The 10,179-nt window shown below is 41.3% G+C and overlaps 1 protein-coding gene across 1 annotated transcript; it reads right to left on the bottom strand.

The window, feature by feature from the left end:
- Positions 1-355: 355 nt before the first annotated feature.
- On the bottom strand, positions 356-9,638 carry dpep2 (dipeptidase 2). Its single transcript, XM_049031056.1, has 11 exons — positions 9,375-9,638; positions 8,950-9,190; positions 8,554-8,680; positions 6,392-6,521; positions 5,462-5,603; positions 4,616-4,685; positions 4,315-4,491; positions 3,951-4,035; positions 3,761-3,836; positions 3,493-3,628; positions 356-1,890 (listed from the first exon to the last, which is right to left on the bottom strand). Exons 2-11 carry the CDS (start codon positions 9,075-9,077, stop codon positions 1,678-1,680), a joined length of 1,284 nt encoding a protein of 427 aa, XP_048887013.1. The 5' UTR covers positions 9,078-9,190; positions 9,375-9,638; the 3' UTR covers positions 356-1,677.
- Between the last annotated feature and the right edge of the window lie 541 nt (positions 9,639-10,179).

Raw genomic sequence — 10,179 nt, 5'->3', positions numbered from 1 at the left:
TGCTTTAGAAAGAACAAAATACAAAACAGGAGGTGACTTTTTTTGACTTGCATATATGCCTGTAGGCACAGAGTGATGCTGCATTTAGCCAGCCTGTAATTTGTGAAGGAACAAGTGTTCAAAGAGCCAAACATCTAACTACAAGCTTCTTCTGTGACTCAGGAAGTGTGACATGGCTTATGTGACCGTGAATGTTTGCAGAGCAGACAGGCATGACAAGTTACAGCACAAACAGAATAACAAGATGAAAGTGCTACAGTGTCTATTGCTCTATACAGATGTTACTGTCATCAATCGAAGAATCTCTCTAAATCCTGATGTCATGACTTTAAGATAATAAAAGAAAGAATTCTACTATAGTGCATGTTACATAAATATGCAACATATTTATTTAAACATTCCGTACAGTGAAGCTCCATCCATTTTGGTACTAGAATGAACCAAGCATAATTTTTGCAATAAAATATTAATATCCAACAGTGTAAATGGAAAAAGTATATATACATTAATTTTAAAAGTATATATAAGAAAATATATATTTAAAATATAAAAATTTTACTGGTAACACTTTAGTTTCAAGTCTGCTCCTTAACTATTATCAAACTGTTACTAATTATTCAATAATACAGATGCTCCTCTACTTACGAGTGAGATACGTTCCGAATGGCCGTTCGTAACTTGAAATGTTCGTAAGTCGCTATTCAAGATCATTTTAAGGGTATAGGCAAGTACTAAGAACTAGGGTGCTGGGAGTACGTACGCTACGCTGCTGCGCGGTGGGAGTAGCGGACAGAAGTCGTACTGGGTGGAATTGCCGCGTATAAAAAAAATGTGATGCTGCGGACAGGAAACAGGAGCCCAAGGAACATAATTTGGACTTACAGTCCTCTTCGTTCGTATGTCTGAAAGCTCATAAGTTGAAAGTTCATAATTAAAGGAGCATCTGTATATTATTAAATGAAAAGATCCACCTACAATCAAATTTTAGAATGTCTTACAAAGATATCCTACTCCTATCCTGCACAGTGTTTAGTAAAGACCTTGTAAATGTTCAGTAATAACTCATTTTGAGTATGTCTTGTTATCCCCTGTTTTATATTTGCAAGTGATTTAGAAGCTTGTTTTGTACCATGAGTGGTTTCAGATGGACACAATGCAGTTTTTAATTTGTTTGTGAGTGAATCTTCTATTAATAAATTATCGAATGATTGGTAACAGTTTTAAAAGTTTAGGAGCAGCCTTTAAGCTAAATTGTTACCAAAATTCATTACTTGCAATGTGTGAAAATCAAAATGCTCCGCGTGTGGGATTATAAAAATAACAGCCCTGACTATATAAATAGATAAATACTGAGTTACTTATTATCGAACCATTAAAGTGACATACACGTCTTCAAAAACCATTCGGCAGAGGATCAAACATTTTCAAAATGTCTGAGGTCATCGCTGCTTCAAAATGTAGATGTTTATCTAGTACTACACTTATCCCACTTATGCTGTGGACAGCGTCAACATGATTCTCGCTACGCGATGCCTCCACAGAAAACTGAAGCATTTCATGCGACATACTGCGACCTCTGCCATACAGGTCACTGGTTATATAATTTAAAAAGAATTAACATAGATATGCAGAGAAATGGATACCTTGATTGTCTGCTTTGCTCTCCATAGCTTTGGTTCACAGTCCACAGCACATAAGAACCTGACTGGTCTCATGAAATACCATCACTAAGATAAAAAAAAGTATATTCAAACTGGCACTTGGAGAAAAAGCCCGGTTAGTAACCTGGCTTAGTTTGGGTCGTCTCAAAATCAGGCGACAGGGGTTGTTTGCTTCTGACAAAGGGATCTCAGCTTCATTCGGTCTCGTCCCTTTCAATGAGTCTCGTACCTGTAAATGCAAAGTTGGGAGTAAGAACGTAATTGGACATTGGACAAAACAATGTAGAGATACGGTGTAGAGTCATCCATCCATCCATCCATCCATCCGCTTGTCCGGGGTCTGAGTTTGCGGGGGTAGCAACTACGGGAGAGATACCTAGACCAGCCTTTCCCCAGCCACCTCTACCAACTCTTCTCACTCGACTACGAACCGCCCCAGAGCTCGCTGGAGGTCCCCAGAAGATGAAGGCAACAGGATGACATCATCTGCATAAAGCAGCGATGCAATCCTAAGGCCACCAAACTGGACACCCTCAAACCCTGGCTGATCCCTAGAAATCCATAAATATTATAAAAAGGACCGATGACAAAGGGCAGCCCTGGCAGAGCCCAATCCGCACTGGGAACACATCCGATTTATTACCAGCAATGCGGACCAAGCTTCTGCTCATATAGAGACCGAATCACCCGCAGTAGTGGGCCCCGAACCCCATACTCCCGAAGCACCCCCACAGGGCACCTCGGGGAACCCGGTCGTAAGCCTTTTCCAAGACCACAAAACAAATGTAGACTGGGTGGGCAAACTCCCAGCCCCCCTCCTGTACCCTCACTAGGGTATAAAACTGGTCCAGTGTTACACGGTCAGGACGAAAACCGCATTGCTACTCCTGAATCCAAGATTCTACTATCGATCTCACCCTCCTCTCCAGTACCCCGGAATAGACTTTCCCAGGAATAGACATTCCATGTCCCGAAAGCCAGTTTGGGTGTCCATTGGCTGCCACCCAATCCACACTGCACCGAACCCATGACATTCGCCTTGTGGGTGGTGGGCCCACCTGGGTGTGTAGAGTCAATTATCATTTCCATCTGCTAGTAAGAAGAGTTCTAGGAAAAAGATTATTATAGTGATGCATAATTGATTATAAGTGTAGAGTCAATTATCATTAATTATGTATCACTATAATAATCTTTTTCCGAGAACACTTCTTACTAGCAGATGGAATCTGTTTTGGTTTAAAAAAAAAAACAGTTTAGGGTAAACGATGTTTTATTTCTGGAAATTCCATCCATCACCAGTATTCACGTTTGCCCTGTAGCACTGTTGCCTCACACCTCTGTGCGTGGTGTTTCAATGCTCTCTCTTCATGCAGTTTGGCTAACTGGTGGTTGGGGCTTGGACCACTTAGAACCTCTATGTTCTACACCGGTGTTTCCCAAACCGGACCTCGGGGAACCCCAGTCGGTCCATGTTTTTTCTCCATGCCAGACAGTCCACATTTTTGCTCCGGTAGGCAGATTGGAGGGAGCCAAAAAGCTACCTGTAAAAGGTTACAGGTCCCTTGTGACCCTGTCAGGGTAGGAAGATGGATGGATGTTTGCTGCTGTTTGTTAGAAAGGCAAAGCCTATATGAATTAAATTAGTGCTGATGAAATTTACCATGAATGTGTTACCAAGACTATGATAGTTTTGCAGTGAATATTGATTTGAAAGTTACGATATAGAAATATCAGCAAAAAATATCCAACAGCGCAGGATTTTCACAGGTTTGCCAGCTTACAACGAAATTTGTGTCTGTGGCCTGTTCTCTTCGTGCCGTACACTACTTACTCCCTCCACCTCTTCAAAGACCCTCAGGAAGTTTAGTCTCAGGACCCCAGCTACCTCAGCCTCGGTCCAGTTTCTCTGCAGAAGCTCCTGGATCAAGGCAGGATACTTGGAGACATCTTCCAACCCATTAGGGAATCTTCCAGAAGAAATATTTGTCAACATCGATACATCATGATACAAATGAAACTCAACTCAAAAAATAAACAAATATTTCACAATATACGTAATATTTGTTAATATACTAAACAATGTTACACTATATTCTTACATGGAAGCACCATCGTAATCCCCCCCGATCCCTATCGATTCAGCTCCTACCACTTTTTTGATGTGATCAAAATGGTCTATAAGGAAAAAAAAGTTTATTACTCAGAATATTACTTCTCTCTTGTAATTGCATTCATCTGTCTAAGAGGGCAAATGTGAATTTAATTCTAAATTAAAAGAATCTTTCTCACCAGCCACGATGGAGATATTTCCCTTCTCACCACAGGCCACAAACCCACTGTGCATGTTGACCATAATAATCCCACGGTTTTTTTTCTAGAACAAGGTGCAATGGACAGGTGGTTAGAAGCCCCCTACCCCATGTCTAAATACATGAAAGCGGCATAAAACTCTTTACTTAGACTTGGACTGTGTCAAATGATTATGACTAAAAGACTATTAGGTCTGCTATTCACATTGATACATGTAGTCTAATATAAGAAAGTAGACAGTTTGCTGGTCGAATATCCTGCCTAGAAAGCTCCATAACTGATGCCGAGCACTGATGACAACATGAATGGTGCACCCTGTCGTTCGCACTCACGGCAGTCTCACCAGCATTCCCAGCAGCCAGTTGGGAACATTGCGCAGGTGCTGACACACTTCAAAGGCAGACGAGTGGCTGAAGATGACGGGGGCTCTGGAGACTTGCAGAACATTCTCAGCCGTATCCCAGGAGGTGTGGGACAGGTCGACGATCATCCCCAGCCGATTCATCTCTGATACCACTTCCTGCAACAGCGGATATATGATATATGCGTTTCACTGCGCTGGCATCAAAACCCTCAGAAACATAACGTAATATCATTTAACCAACACATTTCTACGGTCATTCAAGTGTAAGTAGGAGTCTTACCTTTCCAAAAGGTGTCAGGCTATTGTTTTTTCTCGGATAAAAGTCATAGATGCTCGAAGATGACTCTGCCCTGAATCGAACAAAAAAGCACAACTCCTTTACTGGGAAAGAGTCGAACCTCCTCAACATGTGAGGTTTAACCAGTCTTTATAGTCACACTCTGGTTCAGTGGACACCTTCAGAAGACAAAGAAAGAGGAGAGTCCAAACCCCAGGAGGGGCCCATTGTTTAAGAGCCAGGAGCAAGGAACCAAGCCCAAACTGTTACAGTAACAACTGTAAGTATAACACCTGCACAATGCACTAAAAATTATATTCACTTTTCACAACACCTGTGACTGTAATGTGACTTATGGTTAGTCATAATGTGACTGGTAAGAGCTCCAATTCCTATCCGCTCTACATAACCACAAACGTCTCAACTTTGGACTGGAGGCCAGTGTATGTGTGTGTGTGTGTATGTGTGTGCGTGTGTGGGTATACCTATCCTTATGGGGACACAATGTTCCCATAACGTGATAAATATCTGCTTTTTTCCCTTATGAGGACCGGTTTCCTGGTCCCCATAAGGGAAAACTCTATTTTATAAAAATCGGCGACTGCTATGAAAAAAGTAAAAATGCACAAACTCTTGTACTTTGCTTGGTTACTTGTGGTTATAGTTAGGGCAGGGTGGGGGTTAAGGTTGTCATAGTTAGCATTAGCATTTTTCCCATAGAAGTGAATAAGCGGGCCTCATTAGGATATGTATACCCTGCATGTGCATGTGTGTGTGTGTGTATGTGTGTGTGTGTGTGTGCGTGTGCGTGTTTCGCAGCCTGAGGGCAAAATGACAGCGCTTCCTCACCAGGGGGTGTTGCACGTGTGCGTCAGAGACATGGACCTCACACCCAGCCGGTAGAACATACGCAGGGTGGCCAGGCTGCTGTCTATGGAGTGCCCCCCTTCGATGCTTATCAAGCAGGCAATCTTTGTGCAGTTTCTCAGACCTGCAGAGTGTCAATGAGGAACTGAGGGACAATGCAGGGCCTGGAACAATGAAGTCACACGGAGAGCATATGGCAATCATGCCACTGACTGCAGCCTAGCGCTTTAAACCTTGACAGAACAAGAGGCCAGTTAACCCACCCACCCGCCACAGCAGTTTTAACTGGATAACATAATCTTGAAAAACCTGCTAACGCGCAGACAGAAATAAGGATGCATCCATGAGATAAGTTCACATTACAGTGGTCTGTCATCTCGGTGGTGCATATTTATGCAATACTTTCTGCACTCTTGTCAGCTTGATCAGGGTGATAAACTACAAGAAAGCTTGCAGACTTCTTATTACATTATATTTCCTATTGCCTGTGGGAGTTTTACTTGCACAAAAATGTTCTGAGGGCAGAATGAAAAATGATTGGTCCAGAGAGATAACCAGTTATTTTGTAGAGGAGATGGGTATAAGCAACTAGAGGAGGTGGGACCAAGACATGTGATTGGTTGGTCCTGCCTCCTCTAGAAGCTTGGACCCACCTCCTCTACAATGAGATTGGTATTCTCTCTCAACCAATCATTTTTGTTTCTGACCTCAGAACACTTTTGTGTTGATAATTCCAGCCCTGAATTCTGACACTGGTTTTATGTATTTTTCCTGTTAAAACTATTTTATTAAAATCAATATTATTTTGCATGAACATATGGCAGGTTTTAAAATATAAATAAACAACAGGAAGACTTGATTGATTCCATTGATCAGCAGTATTCTGCGGAGGCACAGAAACACGCAGGGTACCTTGGGCTGAGGTGACCTGCTCGAGCTCAGGATAATCGCTGCACATGCGCTGGATCACGTCAATCTGCTCCATGGTGAGTCTGACCGCATCCTTCTCCTGGGCAGTGCACATCACATAGGCAGAAAACATCTGCCAAGAGCAGGCTGCATGAGCTCCAGAATGAACAGACCAAGGGCTTCATAATCACATGCTAAGGTTAAAATAGATTTCAACAGCATATTCATGGCAAAATATTTTGCCTTTCTTGCGTGATCAAAATTCAAGTTTAGGAACAAAATCTACTGTCTAGTCAAGGAAAATCTCCTCATTGCGCACGGTGAGAAAAGGAGTACCAATTTGTAAAGGAGTACCAATTCGTAAAGGAGTACCAATTAGTAAAGGAGTACCAATTTGTAAAGGAGTACCAATTAGTAAAGGAGTACCAATTTGTAAATTTGCTTGTCACAGGGGCTGTACCCTCAAGTGTATTTTAAGGTACAGAAATGGACTATGAGGAACATTTTTGTGCCTTTGGTGGTACATTAATGTTGCTTGTACCTTGGGAATGTCCATTTCTGTACTTAGACTATAAAGTACATTTAACTACAGCCAGGCTACAATTGGGAGACCCTTCAGGGTACGGTCCCAGTGACAAGCAAAGGTAAAACATGGTACTCTGTTTTTTGACCGTTTATCTGACCCTTTCCCTGGAGTTGTTGTGTTCTATTTGAAACCAGGTGCATTCCGGAAACTGGAATCTGTGAACTCACATTGGAAATATTTACTAATAAAAATAATGGCTTCATGCTGACATATAATAGCGCCAAGTTACATACGAGTAACTTTACTGAATTCCCCACAATTCTTTGAAGTCTATTCCAAGCAAACACTCACTGGATGGAAATTCTCATAAAAAATGTCCATGTAGCCTTGATGTTCGTATCACCACTTATACACCTAACAGGCAAATAACAGCACTGCAAATTTTAGAGAGGTGAGAAAATCAATTGCACTCAAGACAAGGATCCCAAACAAAGTTTATAGTGATATTTATTTATACAGCGAGCCATAAACAAACAGAATGAGGATCTCAGATATGCGTCAGAGATGCATCAAAAGGGAAAATTATCATACGTACCTATTTAAGGGTTGGTCCAACAAAACTGGCTAAACATAAAATTTCCAACAACCCAAGGAGAAGCACCCATAACGAATCAATTCAAGGCTCATATTCAATGCTGGTGACACCACACTGTAAGCGTGAAAATCAAACTATGAAATCCATAATCAACCCAATCACCCTGGAATGACTTTACATATGAGGGAGCTACCCCTTGGCCAGAGAATTAAACAAGCAGAATTTTACAAAAGAAGACATTATGTAATTTAATCTTTACCACAGTCATCAGAGTTGGGTAAAAGTCCCAAACAAGATTTTCTTTCGACCAACCAGTTCAGCATAAAGAGTTACAATAGTATTCAACCGGTTGGTCGAAACAAAATCTTGGTCTGGAATTTTATTCTCTGGACCTGAATTACCCAAATCTGTCAGACATTCCCCCAGCCCCCAAAAGGTAGCCCCACCCCTGCGTTCCCATTTGGTATTATTTTCCACACAAACGGCAACGCCGCACACAAAGATTACGTACAAAACAAAACCCACAGGCTAAAATCGAAAAAGTCACCGACATAACACTCCAGGCACACTTCGCCTTTTTTTGCCTTCATTTAATTACCATTATTGCAAACCACTTACTCATCTATTATACTAAATTTAAGAATCTGTCAGATAGAATTCAACCCTTTTTGAAGAGCGAAGCACTGCATTCGTACCAGCTGTGGAATCAGTCTAAATCACAGAATTCTCCCACACGATGTTATAACAACAGCTGCATCCATTCATCCATGCATAATGATTCCCTTCCTAACAAGCACCGGTAAGTAACGGGCGAGGCTCGCTTACAGGCAGGAGTCACGTGTTCATGCTAAAGGCAGTTATATTTGTCAAGCCAAACCAACTACTTCCAGGTCCCATTTTGACCGTAAGCCTAATTAAGGTGCTTTTAATGCTACATTTGTTGTTTTCAGTATGTTACAATATTTAAAATGCTATAAAATGCAATACTAGGTTATACAATCAATAAACGAGAATGGATATAGATTTTTTTCTGCAATGAATTACCTGTGCTCCAATGTGTCCCTCTTTTAGACGATTTATATCTGTGGCAACATTGCTAATATTGTGTAGGTCGATTTGGTTCAGTCTGTTATTATGAAGGATTCTTAGCTGCAGAGCAAGGTCGTTGTGTCTGTGGAAAAGTAATGTAAACAAATATATCAAAAGGACACAGTTTTCCCACCCAAACATACGACATAAACTTTCTGTCAAATCAAAAAAAGATCAAAATTACCACTGCAAGTAAAACAGTTTTTCTTCACCCCACCACTGGCTTAATTATTCGTCAACATACTGTTCATAAGGCGTCTCTTCTTGCTGACTGGCATCAAAGTCAGCTCCACTTTCGGTTCACATCCCAGTGCAGGCATTCTCAGTGTGTACCGGTATAGAAGCACTTACCCGTCAATAAGTGGATATTCTCTCATCAGTCGCAGTGCCCTTTGTTTCGTTCCGGACCCTGACGCCATTCCGCAGAAAGTGTAAAAAAACACCGTCCATCCAATTCTGCAGAATGTCCAGGGTGACATAGTTCCCGACGTACGATATATCCCCTTTTCACAGATGTCCGGCTTCAGATACCTCACCGTCTATAGAATTTAACCGACGTCTCTTTCTTTCATGTATGCTGGAGAAATGATTCCTGAGATGAATGAAAGTTACAGTTAAATGGCGTTCTGGCGTTTAAGCGACGCTTAATTGAATTTTGAGTGCAGTGCTCAAAACTGCACTCGTGCAAGAAATGCAAAGTATAGCACGCACATAGTTTTTTATCCACTTCATACAGTTTTGCATCCCCGAGGTTGCGTTGTTATATAATGTCTTACCTTGATTACGATTACCGACTCCTTAAAATATGCAAAAACAAAACAACAACAAACAAACAAATGAGTGAATATTGCCAAGTTGTTGTTCTATACGGACATAAGAAATGTAGTAAATACCCTTGGTGACACTAATGTCTGGCACCTAAAAGCTGATTTGACAGCGGCTCTTGCGAGGCTCTGGCGCAGTGAGCGTTTGGAGGCGGGTCCAGGGGTTCTTCCTGGATCCTGGGATCACAAGGTGCTCGACTTTCCCAAAGGATCGACAGTCCAAAAGAAGCGTTGTAGCGGTTGTGCGCCGGGTTACTCGCAATGAACATGTTCCTGTAAGCTTTTTATAAGCTTATACCCACACATACGTATCTGTGGTTAGTGTGGTATATGCACTTACTAAAGGCAATGTAGACATATCAGCATCTTTTATGTAATGACTCTTATGCCATGCATCATGCGTCATTGTGATCCGTCTTCTCAAGAAATATTATACATTAAGGTTAAAATTTCACAGAGCCGAGTAATTCATAGAATTACGTGTGCGTGTCTTCCCAAGAATCCCAACGTCGGCAACACTGTATCTAATTTATTTTGGGTTTTAATGTCCGTTTTAAGTTCTTAATTGAATAGCCTAAGTGCAGAGGATAATGTTGTTTCATAAAATTTATCTTTTTTGTCGTATAATAGTCATTCCAAAACAATATCAGGTAGGCTACATGTTGACAGGCTATACCCACTGACACCATAACAATAGTAATGTTATGCATAAAATTGTTTTATTCCTAAAAAGTATAACAGCCGAGTGATATATGGC

This window comes from Brienomyrus brachyistius, chromosome 11, assembly GCF_023856365.1.
Source record: "Brienomyrus brachyistius isolate T26 chromosome 11, BBRACH_0.4, whole genome shotgun sequence".
NCBI lineage: Eukaryota > Metazoa > Chordata > Actinopteri > Osteoglossiformes > Mormyridae > Brienomyrus > Brienomyrus brachyistius.
This window is presented reverse-complemented; position numbering and strand designations above follow the sequence as displayed.

Coding starts and splice junctions, on each gene's coding strand:
- dpep2 (XM_049031056.1), bottom strand. CDS start 9,077: ATGTCACCCTGGACATTCTGCAGAATTGGATGGACGGTGTTTTTTTAC. Junction 6,522..8,553: donor AGGGACACATTGGAGCACAG/GTAATTCATTGC, acceptor TGCTCTTGGCAG/ATGTTTTCTGCCTATGTGAT. Junction 3,837..3,950: donor AAATATCTCCATCGTGGCTG/GTGAGAAAGATT, acceptor TTTTCCTTATAG/ACCATTTTGATCACATCAAA.